The sequence below is a fragment of the Erpetoichthys calabaricus genome, chromosome 6 (assembly GCF_900747795.2).
Source record: "Erpetoichthys calabaricus chromosome 6, fErpCal1.3, whole genome shotgun sequence".
Taxonomy (NCBI): Eukaryota; Metazoa; Chordata; class Cladistia; order Polypteriformes; family Polypteridae; genus Erpetoichthys; species Erpetoichthys calabaricus.
In genome coordinates this window covers 153065864-153081519 of record NC_041399.2, presented here as the reverse complement: position 1 = coordinate 153081519, position 15656 = coordinate 153065864, and the positions used below count along the sequence as shown (strand labels likewise).

The 15656-nt window shown below is 38.9% G+C and overlaps 1 protein-coding gene across 1 annotated transcript; it reads right to left on the bottom strand.

The window, feature by feature from the left end:
• Positions 1–3089: 3089 nt before the first annotated feature.
• Positions 3090–15656, bottom strand: psmg4 (proteasome (prosome, macropain) assembly chaperone 4). The gene is made up of 3 exons (XM_028804012.2): positions 15403–15656; positions 11776–11851; positions 3090–3272 (listed from the first exon to the last, which is right to left on the bottom strand). Exons 1-3 carry the CDS (start codon positions 15592–15594, stop codon positions 3151–3153), a joined length of 390 nt encoding a protein of 129 aa, XP_028659845.1. The 5' UTR covers positions 15595–15656; the 3' UTR covers positions 3090–3150.

The window sequence follows — 15656 nt, the reverse complement described above, 5'->3', positions numbered from 1 at the left end:
AGAGATGACCAGGAAGCTCTGGGGTTTCAAACAATTCTGGAGGGTCGCCATTTTTACTCCCAACTCCTATTCAGCAGGTAACATCCTTAGCGTAATGTTTACTATTGGAAAAATGAGCCAAAAATAATAAAAGGCATTTCAACAAGAAAGAAGTGTTATTATGTGTAACAGAAACGTAGTATGTTTTGAAACAGTCACTGGCACACAGCTGGACATTGCAATCCGAACAGTAAGAGCCATGTTTCTCTGTGCACTTTTCTGATTTTTTTCTGTACAACATCAGTGCCTGAACCACAGAATCAACACACCCATTGTGTTAGTGTACTGTACCACAGTGCAAGGCTGGGTGACTTCCACATTTCCCGACAGGTACATTGACAACTGCTGCATCATAAACAGTGCTAAGTGGGTTAACATCTTTCTTCTCCTTCCAGTTCACTGTGATCACTTTGCCTTTTTGCCATGAATTCCCCCAGCCTATGAGCGTGATGTAGTCACACAGTGCTACATGCATTACTTTTACTATCCATGCCAACTTCTTATGACCAATTCACATTGTCTTCACTATCGCTTGATTGAACTAATGGTTCAGCTTTGGTTTGTTCTAAAAACTGCCTTTGTAACTTTCTGTAGACACCATTGTGTGTTTTGGTGGAAGGTTCCTCCCCAGTCTTGAATACTGATGGAAAGTCATCACTTTTTTTCTTTGCAGTATGTTGCTTCATCCACAAGATGATAGCAGAATACTCCCCAGAGCATTATTCATGCTTACAGCTCAATATCTAATAAAAACCACTTAACCCAGCAAATACTTGGGGTTAACCATTTTTACATAGCATTTCAGGCCCAGGAGACATTCAGCACTAACCCCAAGGAGGTTAATGAAACACAACTTAATTTGTGTGGTATATTGGCGTGATGGACTTGTTAATAAGAAGGATTTCTTGTACTAAATATGTAACGTGTCCCAGTTAAGCCTCCTCACACCACTTCACAGTGAAATTTTGTTGGTAGGTCTCACTGCAGAGATGAATAAACATTTTACTGATGATTTGTAAGCGCTATGAAGACCCAAAGAAGTGTTTGTTAAGGTTGTGTTGCATAAATGCGCAACAGATGCATGTTTGCAGTGCGTAAAGTGTTACCAAAAAATTAAACAAAATGTAGATCGGTTAAAATCAAGGCAACACAGTATGTTCCATAAGCATCAGTAGATTTTTTACTAATGGAAAATTTGCTGGAGCAAAAACTTGCAACCACAGTGGCCATGCAAGAGCTGAGTCTGACACCTTACCTCTCCAATTTAAAACTACTAATCAACCTTATGTTGTGTTTTAGCGAAGAAAACCCATACACCACACAGAGACTGATCTGACCAGTAGCACTAACATCTGCACTACAGTTCTCCCCAAAAAATAACTTTAACATGATCAAAACAAGAGCCATGAAGGTAGATTTAAGTCAGTTATTAACAATCAAGGTAAGTAGTGACCACCCTCCCAACTTTCCAAAAACTGCTCTGTGAAAAGTCCCTAAAAGATTAAAAGCTCTTGATGCCCATAAAGACTAATGGAATAGACACAGTGAGCCCAGAGCAGTGACAGGAACAAGGGGATACATTAGAAATTACAACTGGGAACAGAAGCAGTCCACAAATCAACCTGCCCACAACCACACGCAGAACAGACCACCTCTTCCCAATAAACGGAGCCATAGGACCTGTTGATCTGCAAAGTTCAAATAATACTAAGTTACAGAAAGACAACTTCCAAAGATGGCTAGAAGGAAAATAACACTGTTGAGGAAAGGTAATAAAGAATGCTGTGGGCACATACTATATTTAAACAGTGGTTGCGAAACTGCAAAAAAATCTTTTAAGAAAAATTGTACCAATTTATCTCATTTATTTTCAACTTATTTACCTTATTCTTAGGAACTAAAATCAAACAATAGCTGTGTGGTTTGTGCAAAAATTATGCATGTAACTGAAATTAACAGAATGATGGGTTTTAACAGAAAGCAAACATCATTTCCATCCTAATATTACTAACTGATGGGTACTAATGCAACACATGGAATAAAACTTTCCTTTTCAATAGTGTTAAGGTTCAATTTTAAATTGAAGTAAAGGTTGGCCACAAATTTGGTCTTTTTGCATTATATTTTATTTTCAGGACACAGGTCACAAAGTATCCTTTATTAAATAAGCTTTTATTTATATGTAAAGTCATAGTGTACTAAGCAGAAATAACTTAATATATCTGGTGTATAGGTTATTTTGTACAGAAGCAATACTCAATGACCCACAGAGGTGTGTATTAGGTTGACTGGTGCTGTACGACTGCTTTGTGGGTGCCTGTGGCTCCCACTGGCTCTCTGCAACCCTAAACGTCATAAGTGAGTTAGAAACTGGTTGGATAGTGGCGGTCCAATCACATTTTTTTCTTCTTTATCTTTCCCATAGCAGTCTAGGGGTATGCTGAACTCCCACTGTACCTCACCTTGGCATGCAGTCTGCTATTGCCCTGTTACTACGTCCCACAACTAAGGTGTGGCGTTTTGACTTTTTGTGAGGGCACAGGTTTGTTTTTTTTTTTTTTAATGAAGATCAACCAAGTTCACTCTGTTTACTTCACCCCATCAAGAACAGAATTCAAACAAATCTTCGGAAAGTAAAATTAATTCTAGTAATGACACATGATTCTGTATGCTTCTAAGTTTATAAAGCAGTTATTAAAACAACAAAGTTTTGATTTCAAAGAATATACATACGTATCAATTAAAGAGCCTTTGATTTAATGATGCTAAAAAGGGCAACCATCTAGACATTTAAAATTAAATTACAGGAAGCACCAAAAGACAGACCTACAGTCAAAAACAAGAAAATGGAACTGCATGGTAAGATGTGCTATAGACGTGGAGCTTTAGATTTATCAGCTTACCTGTAGATAGAGTGTCATACAATATGGCACATTCTGTGCTGCACTTACCATTTTGAGCAAATATTGAAAGTTTTACACATGCTGCTCCCTGCCTGAACAAAGCAAAAAGCAAGATATCAGATTGTATTGATTTATAAATGAAATAAATTAGCTTACGATAATTTTATTTGTATAAAATATTTTAAAAAATAAAGGAGTTCATAATACATCAGAATTTATCGGGTAGAAGTTCCATTTCTTTTTTAATTCTGTTTTCAATCAGCAATGTGAGGTTTGATTCAATCCTTGGTATGTTGTAGCTGACAAAAACTTGTTTGCCAGTCTTCTTGGCTGCAATACAAAATAAAAAAATATATATGTAAAAGCATATTTTTTGGAATTTACATCACAGAATAATAGGTTTAGTCCATTATGGCACATATAAAAAAAATTAAAAAAAACAGGATTTTGTGATAACATGACCATGGTGATTACGAAAATAGATAAACTTTAGCAGTCTGGGAAATAGAACGTAGCAGGTTATAAAGTAAATGTAAATTACTAAAGGAATCTGAGGCTTTAATAGTGGCTTCTCCAGTAATAACTTAACATTTGCAGACCCAATTCATATAATTCAGAGTCCCAGACAGGGCTGGGTTGGAGATTATCCCGACAGCTGTTCACTAAGCAGGAACCAGTTCTGGATGGGGCACGAGTCTGTCACTGGAAACTCAATAGTGCAGGGTCAATTCAGCACCAGAGCAGGAAAAACCACCAAAGCACTGGAAACGCAACACAGCAGCGATACCCACTATGCCCTCCCCCAATAGTCATTTTTTGTTTTGTTTATAACAAGACTGATGTAACATAGATTGGTACAAATCAAGGCCTTGGCCCGGTGTCTGCGGATTTTGCACATTCACCCCATATTTGGTTGGGGTTTCTCCAAATATTCTGATTTCTGAAAACATTTCAAATGCATACAGTTTAGATTACTTGCAACTTTAAACTGCAGCATAGTGAGCGAGTATGCAAGAATGAAGGCACTTTATGATGGCCCATCCAAAGCGGGCTGGAGGCTTTCTGTAAAGATAGATAGATAGATAGGTGGTCAGGAAAAATAATTGAACCCATTAATGTTTTGCTTAAATGTACAAAGTCAGGAATCATGCCATACAGTAAGAAAAGCAGTGTTGCTTATTATCCAGGGTAGAAGTCAGACTCCTAGGGAGTACATTTACTCAGACAAGCTTAATTGGAGCTGATTACATCAGATTAGTTTAAATACTCTGTGTTATCTATAGTGTTAATTTAAAATTGAAATCAGGTAAAAGATACTACTTAATAACATTTTATGAAAAATCAAAATGGTCCCTCACTAACTGCGATACATTTTATTATTTAGTTTTAAGCGATTTCTTTACGTTTGTGTAATTATGTATGAATTATGAAACATGCAAGTAAAAGTATATTTTAAAAAAAAACAGCCTACATATTCATAAATCTTGTTATCCATAAAGAACTCTACTAATAAAAATATATTTTCAGCTATCTAAGATTTTAAACATTCAGTAATCCCTCCTCCATCGCGGGGGTTACGTTCCAGAGCCACCCGCGAAATAAGAAAATCTGCGAAGTAGAAACCATATGTTTATATGGTTATTTTTATATTGTCATGCTTGGGTCACAGATTTGCGCAGAAACACAGGAGTTTGTAGAGAGACAGGAACGTTATTCAAACACTGCAAACAAACATTTGTCTCTTTTTCAAAAGTTTAAACTGTGCTCCATGACAAGACAGAGATCACAGTTCCGTCTCACAATTAAAAGAATGCAAACATATCTTCCTTTTCAAAGGAGTGCGTGTCAGGAGCAGATCATGTCATAGAGATAGAGAAAAGCAAACAAATCAATAGGTCTGTTTGGCTTTTAAGTATGCGAAGCACCGCGGCACAAAGCTGTTGAAGGCGGCAGCTCACACCCCCTCCGTCAGGAGCAGAGAAAGAGAGAGAGAGAGAGAGATAGAGAGAGACAGAGTTTGTTTTTCAAGAAAAAATCAATACGTGCCCTTTGAGCTTTTAAGTATGCAAAGCACCGTGCAGCATGTCGTTTCAGGAAGCAGCTGCACAAAAGATAGCAACGTGAAGATAATCTTTCAGCATTTTTAGACGAGCGTCCGTATCGTCTAGGTGTGCGAACAGCCCCCCTGCTCAATCCCCCTACGTCAGGATCAGAGAAAGTCAGCGCAAGAGAAAGAGAAAAGTAAGCTGGGTAGCTTCTCAGCCATCTGCCAATAGCGTCCCTTGTATGAAATCAACTGGGCAAACCAACTGAGGAAGCATGTACCAGAAATTAAAAGACCCATTGTCCGCAGAAACCCGCGAAGCAGCGAAAAATCCGCGATATATTTAAATATGCTTACATATAAAATCCGTGATGGAGTGAAGCCGCGAAAGGCGAAGCGCGATATAGCGAGGGATTACTGTAGTTCTTCTTCTGAACTGCAATACGCAGCATTATTTATTATATGGGATAAATGTAAGACAAAGAAATAATTGAGCTTAATTGTAAAATGGCTTATAACAACTTTGTCTAAATATAAGAAAGTGAGGAAAGCAGCAAAACAAAAATTGGAGAGACGCATTTGATTTTTAAAACACAACTTAAAATGCAGTATAAATAAATATGATTTAAGCTGTTCTGCAACTAAAATCTTTCCAAACTGTACATTTCAGCTTAGCATTTATTGCATAACTAGCAAAATACCCGCGCTTCGCAGCGGAGAAGTAGTGTGTTAAAGAGGTTATGAAAAAAAAAGCAAACATTTTAAAAATAACGTAACATGATTGTCAATTTAATTGTGTTGTCATTGTTATAAGTGTTGCTGTCTTTTATATATATATATATAAAAGGGTTTTCAGGATTGGGGTGATGTGATCATACTTTCGCACCCTCATCAGGATCCTAGCAGCGCTGTTCTGAATATACTGGAGTCTCTGGATACTCTTGCCAGGAATCCCAACGAGGAGCGCATTACAGTAATCCAGTCTGGAAGAGACAAAGGCATGGACGAGCTTCTCTGCCTCTGCCAGGGTGTGAGTAATGGGCGGAGTTTGGCAATGCTGTTGAGATGGTAAAAAGATGACTTACAGAGATATTTGATGTGGGTGTCAAATGTAAGTTGATAGATAGATAGATAGATAGATAGATAGATAGATAGATAGATAGATAGATAGATAGATAGATAGATAGATAGATAGATAGATAGATAGATAGATAGATAGATAGATAGATAGATAGATAGATAGATAGATAGATAGATAGATAGATAGATAGATAGATAGATAGATAGATAGATAGATAGATAGATAGATAGATAGATAGATAGATAGATAGATACTTTATTAATCCCAATGGGAAATTCACATTCCAACACCCAAATTTGTAACAGATGTGGAAAGAGGAATATTTTGGCCAGAGAAAGTAATACTGGTGATGGTAGAAGAGCGGAGATGATGTGATGTACCAACTAAGATGGCTTCTGTTTTGGATCTATTCAACTGAAGAAAATTGAGCCTCATCCATGCCTCTCTCTCCTCCAGGCAGGTAGTCAATGTAGATGTTGGCAGAGGAGCAGTAGAGGAGGTGGGAGTAGTCCTGAGGTAAAGTTGAGTGTCATCGGCATAGCAATGGAAAGATAAACCATGTCTGCCAATGACAATTCCAAGGGGGAGCATGTAGATGGTAAAAAGGATAGGGCCCAGCACAGAGCCCTGTGGAACACCACAGGTGACGTTGTGGGTGTAGAACTTTGCGCTGCCAAGGGCGACATGCTCAGTTCTGCCAGTCAGGTATGATGTAAACCAATTTATAACATTTCCTGAGAGTCCAATAGTGTATTACAGGCGGTGAAGAAGGATGTTATGGTCTATTGTGTCAAAAGCAGCTGTCAGGTCAAGGAGGATAAGTAGTGAAGGAGAACCAGTATCTGCCGTCATCAGAAGATCATTGGTGACCCTGACCAGGGCTGTTTCGGTGCTATGGCCAGGGCGAAAACCAGACTGAAACTTTTCAAATAGGTTATTCAGTTTGAGATGATCATGAAGTTGTGCTGCAACTATTTTTCCAGAACTTTAGAGAGAAATGGAAGATTGGAGATGGACCTATAGTTAGAGAGAACTTCAGGATCCAAGGTGGATTTTTTCAGTAGAGGTCTGATGACAGCAGTTTTTAGTGCAGAAGGAATATGCCCAGCCAGGAGGGACTGATTTATGATCCTGGTGATAAGTGGAGAGACGGCAGAAATGTTGGCCCTCAACAAGTGTGAGGGAAAAGGGTCCAGAGAACTAGTAGACGGTTTCATTTTCCTGATGACATCCTCCACCTCTTCCCGTGTGGCAACAGAGAAAGAGCAAAGAGGCTGGACAGTCTCAGACAATGAGTCAACAGTTGGGAAGGGCAAGATATCCTTGGTAGAGAGGTGTAAACAGATATTATCAACTTTTTGTTTAAAAAAGTTGATATACATGTTGCACCTCTCATCGGTGGTCTCAGAATGGACTGGTAAAGGAGGTTTGAGAAGATGATTTATAGTAGAAAAAAGTTTTTTAGGGTTCCTGGAGCCATTTCTGATGATAATGGAATAAAACTTGGACCGTGCAACCTTCAGGGCTTCTGCATACGTCCTCATGCGTTCCCTGTAAGCCTGTTTATGAACAGTCAGCCCAGAGGCCTTGAGCCACCGCTCAAGGACACGCCCAGCCACCTTCATTTTTCGCAGCTCGCAGGTATACCAAGGTGCTGAGCACGAGAATGAGACGGACCTGGATGTTAAAGGGGCGTGGAAGTCCAGGAGACTGCTCAGGGACTGGTTGTAAAAATCCATGAGGTCAGCAACAGAGAGGGAGCTGATAAAGTCAGAGCAGAGAAATGTAAGGTCCAAGGCCAAGGCATCCACATTGATATTCTTCAGATTTCTGAAACAGATCTGTCGTTTTGGTTTGATACGGGGGGAGAAAAAGGGCAGCTCCATTGACACTACTTTGTGGTCTGAAATACCAAGATCATATACCTGTTGATTTCTGATTGAGGCACAGTTTGAAATGACTAAGTCAAGAGTGTGACCCCTAGAATGTGTGGGAACATCAACATGTTGTTGTAGGTTGAGTGAATCTAGCAGCTCAAGGAACTCAACAGTGAGATAACCTGTGGGATTGTCAACATGAATATTTATATCTCCTAAGATTATGATGTTGGCAGAAGTAGCACAGAGTGTTGTGAGAAGATCAGTCATTTCCGGAATAAAGGCAGAGTTGGGTTTTGGAGGTCGATAGATAAGGAGAACAGTCATGGGAAACGGGGGCTTACATTTAAATGCAAGGCACTCGCAAGAAGATATTGCAGGTATCGAGATAGGGGACAACCCCAGGTCCTGACGATGGATAATAGCTAGTCCACCACCACGCCCAGTGCTGCGAGCTGCCTCCAAGTAACTGTAGCCAAGTGGACAGGCTTCATTTAAGGCAGAGTAAACCTCTGACTGGTGCCAGGTTTCTGTCAGACACATGAAGTCAAGTCCTTTCTCCCTGATGTGTTCTTCAATCAGTGTGGATTTATTGCTGATAGATTGAGAATTAAATATTTCAAATTTAACCAATGACTGTGAAATAAATCTCTGTACAGGACGCAAAACATTAAAATCCACTCCACGCAGCTTAGAATCCACTGCACATAATAAATCCAGCTGGGGGTGTGAAGACCATGCGATATTTCTGTCAGTGGCTCGGGTGTATCCCATGCTAGAGTGCAGAGATCTCACGATACTTCCAGTGTTGATAGTAATTGGAGAGACTGGCGGAGTTGTGAGTTGGAATAACTGAACGCCATTCAGACTGAAGAGGTAGGGAGGAATGCTATCCAGACAGCGCCGTAAAATCTAAAGCAGTATATCCGGGCAACAGGTGAGTAGACAACAAAAAGCTTAACTTAACATAACTTAATAAAATCCATAAAGTCCACAGCAAACGGTAGAACAGTATATCCAGACAGCAAGTGAGTAGGCAACAAAACCTTGATAAACACTTGATAAAATCCGTAAAATCCACGGCAGACGATAAAACAGTACAAGAAAGCTTTCAGAAAAAGTACAAAACTTTCTAATGAAAACTAATAGAAAAATAGTAAATTAATAATATTAGTAAAATATAAATAATAGTAAAAACATTAAACTCAAACTCAGAGTCAGAGGGAGAAGCGGCGAACAATCAACGCCAGCGTCCTCTCACCTTTGCTTGAACTCTTGTTCTTTATTTCGCCTTATACAATTTCTTGTATTAGGAATTTGGTAGTTTTCGCATACCCCTTGGGGTCAGAGCGCAGGGTCAGCCATTGTACAGCGCCCCTGGAGCAATTACAGGTTAAGGGCCTTGCTCAAGGGCCCAGCAGAGCAGTGACGGGGATTCGAACCGGCAACCTTCGGGATACCAGCGCAGCTCCTTAGCCTCAGAGCCACCACTCCGCCAGGTGAGGAAGTGGATCTTATTAACTAAAATACAAGAAGGAATAAACAAAGAAAAGAAAATACACAACTGCTTATCCCTCACTATTGGAACAATAAATATACTAGCTGCAACAGTAATGCTGCTCTCTGTTCAGCAAAAACAATGCAGGATTTCCTTAAATGTAAAGCCACAAATTTGGCAACTGATAGGCCCTTGGGACAATAATAAAGGTGGACGATAATAAAGGCACATCCATTTTTATTCACATACACACTGAATAAATATAAAAAAAGTGTTATGAGAGAGTCATTAAAACATATAACCTGTGAAGAGTGCTGTGGAATAACTTTAATACAGCAATTCTAATAGCACAAATCACATCCACAATTCCAATAAAAATACAGTGAAGGATTATTGTTGTGAGTGGCTGAAGGGACAATCTAGCAAACCCAGTTTATGACATGTCATTAATAAAGTTACCACACCATAATAGTTTGCTTTTTAAAATACACATTAAGAAAAATTCTGTAGACTGAGAATAAATGTTCAGTCTGTATAATGAATTTAACTTCTTGTGTTCTTGGACCTTCTCTATAACCAACCAAACTTCAGAAGAAACTATGACTCTTGGATGTGTGCCCATTTTTAATTAAATAACGCCTGCACTGCTCTTGCTTTATCTAAAATAACCAAGAAGGCAAGCATAATTAACAATATAAGAAAACTACAAAGGAAAGAAATTACTGTAATAGAGGCATTTCCTCTAAACACAACATCAGAACTAACATTATGGTTTAAAAGTATACAAGATCACTAAAACACAAATCAGAAATGCCAGTGTGACAATGACTTATTCATTCCTGAGAATTTCTGTTAATATTTGTTAAACAAATAAATTTCATCTTTTAATGGTGTTTGTAATAATGGGTCATGTTAATTTTTTTGACTAATACTGAATTGAAATCTTTGAGAGGTATCTGTGTTTTTTGTCTTGCTAGAATGGGTATGCTTGGTACACAGATACAGTAGCTTCAGTTAAATTGTCCATCTTTAAATTCACTTAATCTAGGTCAAAATGTTTAGGGGAGGGGGGAACCGATTCATTGAGTGCATGGCAGATGGCAAGCCTTTCAAAAGTATCAGTCTCTCTCAAGTCACACTCAGTGGTCCAACGGGAGTTGCCAATTAACCTAACAAGCAAGCCTTTGAGATGAGGGTTAATCCATACTACAAAGAGAGAACCTATGGACATGCAAACCCCCATACTGACGATGACCACACATAGTCCCAGATTCCTGTGGTCAAATCCTATGAGGCCATGGTGCCAAAAGAAATAGGAAGAAGGTTATGTTTAAATACAGATCATTTCTTACAGTCTTTACACAATGATAATGGGCAGTGAAATTAAAATAAAATAACCGTTCCTTTAATATAGCCATTGCTCCACATGAGGTGTTTTTTTTCCACTCAAAAAAGACTGCCTTACTCCAAGAGGCATATCTAACAGTAGACAGGCCAAGCCTCTGCCTCTATCATGTTCCATAGTATATGGCAGCCTAACATTATATTACCTAAATTTTGTGTTTAACAAAAAACAGACTGTAATAGATAAACTGTAAAATAAATCTGTCACAATGATACAGTGGTTAGTACTGTGCTCTCACAGATAAACACTCCTGGGTTTGAATTTCAAAACTGATTACAGTGGAACCTCGGTTCACAACCATAATTCGTTCCAAAACTCTGGTCGTAAACCGATTTGGTCGTGAACCGAAGCAATTTCCCCCATAGGATTGTATGTAAATACAATTAATCCGTTCCAGACCATACGAACTGTATGTAAATATATATATATATATATATTTTTAAGTTTTTAAGCACAAATATAGTTAATTAAACCATAGAATGCACAGTGTAATAGTAAACTAAATGTAAAAACATTGAATAACACTGAGAAAACCTTGAACAACAGAGAAAACTAACACTGCAATAGTTCGCGCTATAGCGCTACCAACCGCTGGCTAAAAACACTTTTTTTTTTTTTTTAAATGAGTTTTAAGCACAGGGGAAAAAATGAACATTTGAAAAAATTTGTAATTTAACAAACCACCAAGAAAAGTAACATTGCATCAATGCACGCTACGAACCAATCGCTGTAAACAGAAGTGAAAACAAAATCAAGCCCAGTGCATTCTTTAACTGCCTTCTAAGAGCATACATTCTGCCTTTTGGTGACGTATGCTTTCTACATGTACTTAATAAACAATGTAAGAGTTTATCTGCTGATCCTCTCGTGTTTACTCCACATCAACAGTCTGTTGGATACATTAAGTAAATATAAAAGTTAAACATACCTAATCGCTGGGCGAGACAATTTGATGTGGTGTCAGATGTATCCCCAAGGACTAAAGTAGATAAAGGAACGGAATCCTACAAGAAAACATTTGGATAAGATTTAAAAATATTGAAAAATTATTGGTATGAAAGGTCTATAACAACAAGTTTTGAAGGATTCTAAACTATACAAAGCTTAATTATCTGAATGCTTGTTGAAGAGTGTTCTATTTTAAAATGTACAGCCTCTATAATGGTGTCAAATTATGAACAGACCATGACATTATCACTTTGTACACCAAACTAATGTTTATATTTCACCATCCACACATGCTGGAAAATTGGAGGATCAAAGTAAAGTGCATATTTAGAATAGTGCACCATTTTACATATAGTTTGTAGCACTACTTTGAAAAAAATGAGAAAATTTGCCATGCATTTACTTGCTGTTCAAAGGCCTGCAATATACTGCCGTTTAAATTACGCTATTTTATAAGGTAGTTTATGACAGGCTTATGATCAAAAAGTAATAGCAATCAAGACAAGATCATTTATGACAACTTCTGAAAAAAAAATCGTGGCATTGACTTAAGTACATCCATTCTGTTAATTTTCGGATCTTGTTTTTCATTTGATTGCAGGCTCAAAGGTGGAAACATCTCTGGACAGGTTGCTAGTCTATCACACACATACACACACACACTGTACATACAGTGGGGGAAATAAGTATTTGATCCCCTGCTGAATTTATAAGTTTGCTCACTTACAAAGAAATGAACAGTCTCTAATTTTTATGGTAGTTTCATTTTAATAGAGACTAGGGGGCTCCGCCCCCTGCTCGCCAACCCCTGTGTTTGGTTTACCAGATATACAATACAATTTATTTTTTGTATAGCCCAAAATCACACAAGAAGTGCCGCAATGGGCTTTAACAGGCCCTGCCTCTTGACAGCCCCCCAGCCTTGACCCTCTAAGAAGACCAGAAAAAATTCCCAAAAAAAAAAAACCCTTGTAAGGAAAAAATGGAAGAAACCTAGGGAAAGGCAGTTCAAAGAGACACCCCTTTCCAGGTAGGTTGGGCGTGCAGTGGGTGTCAAAAAGAAGGGGGTCAATACAATACAATACATAGAACAGAATAAATCTTGAATACAGTATAAAAATAAAAATTCTTGAAGTACGGAGTAGAATTTCACATTAGATGATATCACATAATATGATTTGGATTTGTTTAAAGTCCTGGAGACCTCATTCATCAAGCTGCCTCCCCCATTTTGCCATTCCACATCTGAAAAAGCGCTAATCTGATGAAAGGACCCCTCATTCCCACGTCCCCATTCATCAGGGATGACTTTACCTTAGGCAGGCAATCTACAATTTAAAGAGATTGTTATTTTCTTGTGAATTGTTACATATGCATTATTTTCACTTTTACTTTAAAAACTTTTGTAAAAACAATACTTGTTTCTTTATTTCCTGCCCCGCGCGTGGTTACATCTCTTTCTTCCCAGACGTATAATACTGCTCGTGTTGTGAAGGGTGTTGCGGCTGAACGTACGCTAAGGATATGCCTTTGGATCATTTGCTGTCTTTTTGATGCTTGCTAGCTGCCTCTTCTGCCTGTCGTTGTTTTAAGAGCTCGGAGCACATGATGCTTGCCTGCCAAAAGCAATCCAACAACTGCTAGCTTAGAGGTCCGTGGACTTGTTTTAAATGATGGCTCACTGCCTGGTCTCACGTGACGTTGTAAAAGCAATACCTGTCTTTTATTTCTGGCCCCGGGCGTGTTTGAATTCTTTCCTGCAGGATGTATAACGCTGCTCGCGTTCGGTTGAGGTAGCTGCTGTCGAGCTGCCCTTTGATCTTTTTAAAGCCTGTACAGCCACTGTTCTTTTTGCTATGGCCCTGGGACAATCTCTTGGCACCAAGTCTCATGTTTACAGTCCCCACGAGAAGCACCGTGGCAAGTCTCCTTGGTCTCGCGGGTCTTTAAAATGTCTTTTGAGATTATCACGTATCACTTGCATTTGCTTTCCATTCCAGGATTTTCTTTTATATAGAGAGAGACAGAATATCAACCAAAAATCCAGAAAAAAAAAACAACACATTACATAAAAGTTATAAACTGATTTGCATGTCATTGAGAGAAGTAAGTATTTGATCCCCTACAACCCAGCCAGAATTCTGGCTCCTACAGATTGGCTGTGTGCCACATCAATCACTCAATTACAGATACTACCCATCTCAACTCGTTATGTGTATAAAGTACAGTACTACTCTCCACAGAATCAGTTTCTTCCATTCCAACCTCTTCACCACCATGGGCAAGACAAAAGAGCTGTCAAAGGGCATCAGGGACAAGACTGTAGATCTGCACAAGGCTGGAGTGGGCTACGATTCCATCAGCAAGAAGCTTGGTGAGAAGGTGACAACTGTTGGTGTGATTATTTGGAAATGGAAGAAATATAAAATGACCATCAATCACCCTTGGTCTAGGGCTCCATGAAAGATGTTTCCTCATGGGCTGAGGATGATCATGATAAAGGTGAGGGATCAGAACAAAAATGCACAGGAGAAGCTTCTTAATGATCTGAAGGCAGTTGGGACCAGAGTCACTAAGAACACCATTTGCAATGACTACACCGTAATGGATTGAAATCTTGCAAAGTCCCCCTGCTCAAGAAGACACATGTACAGGCCCAGATGTTCACTGGCAAACTTAAGATGGGCTTCCAGACCAAGGATGATTATCATTTTTTATTTCTTCCATTTCCAAATAATCGCACCAACAGTTGTCACCTTCTCACCAAGCTTCTTGCTGATGGTCTTGTAGCCCACTCCAGCCTTGTGCAGGTCTACAATGTTGTCCCTGACATCCTTTGACAGCTCTTTGCTCTTGCCCATGGTGGTGAAAAGGTTGGAATGGAAGAAATTGATTCTTTGGACCGATGTGCGAGCTGAGATCAGGAATATCTGTAATTGATTGTAATCTGTGTGCCACATGGGCACACAGCCAATCTGTAGAAGCCATAATTCTGGCTCGGTTGTAGGGGATCAAATACTTATTTCACTCAATAACATGCAAATCAATTTATAATTTTTATGTAATGTGTTTTTTTCTGGATTTTTGGTCGATATTCTGTCTCTCTCCTTTAAAATGAAACTACCATAAAAATTTCTTCCTAAGTGAACAAACTTACAAATTCAGCAGGGTATCAAATACCTATTTCCCCCACTGTACACCGAGTCACTCTGATCCAACAATCAGCCTACCACAGGGGATCTGGGGGGTAACAGGAGAAGTCTATGAATACAAGGGAGGAAAAAAACCTTTTGTTCTCCAATACAATAGATGAAAGAAAAGTTTTGCTGCATTATTAAACCGGCATTGCCTGAGTTGTGATCCATTCTCTTTGTCATTCTCACACAATTCTGTTATGTTCAGCAGATTGTTGGACTTTTAATACGAGGTGCTTTAAGTGATACTCGACAATAATTATTTTAGCACGCACAAAAAAGAAAATTCAATTAGATGGGAATGCCTTGCGAAAGTGAACAAAACCGTTTTAGAAATAGTTGCTGCCAGCATCCAGAACATCCAATTAGAAGGTAATATGATCTTTTGTGAAAATAACGAACGCAATACTCACGAATCTGCTGCACATTGCTACAGCCAAATTATCCAGCACCGGCGTAGTCCCGACCCAAAGGAAAAAACACTCTCTCATTTTCATCACATGGAAATGGATGACCTGTTCCAAAATCTTTTCCGAGAAGTTATGCATAGAAATCGCACCTTCACAACATTCGGGCAGTGAATTTGCACTTTCTGCAACTTCCATCTTTCTCACCACGCTGCTGTTGCCGCCGCCTTCTACATGACAACACGAGATTCATCACTTCC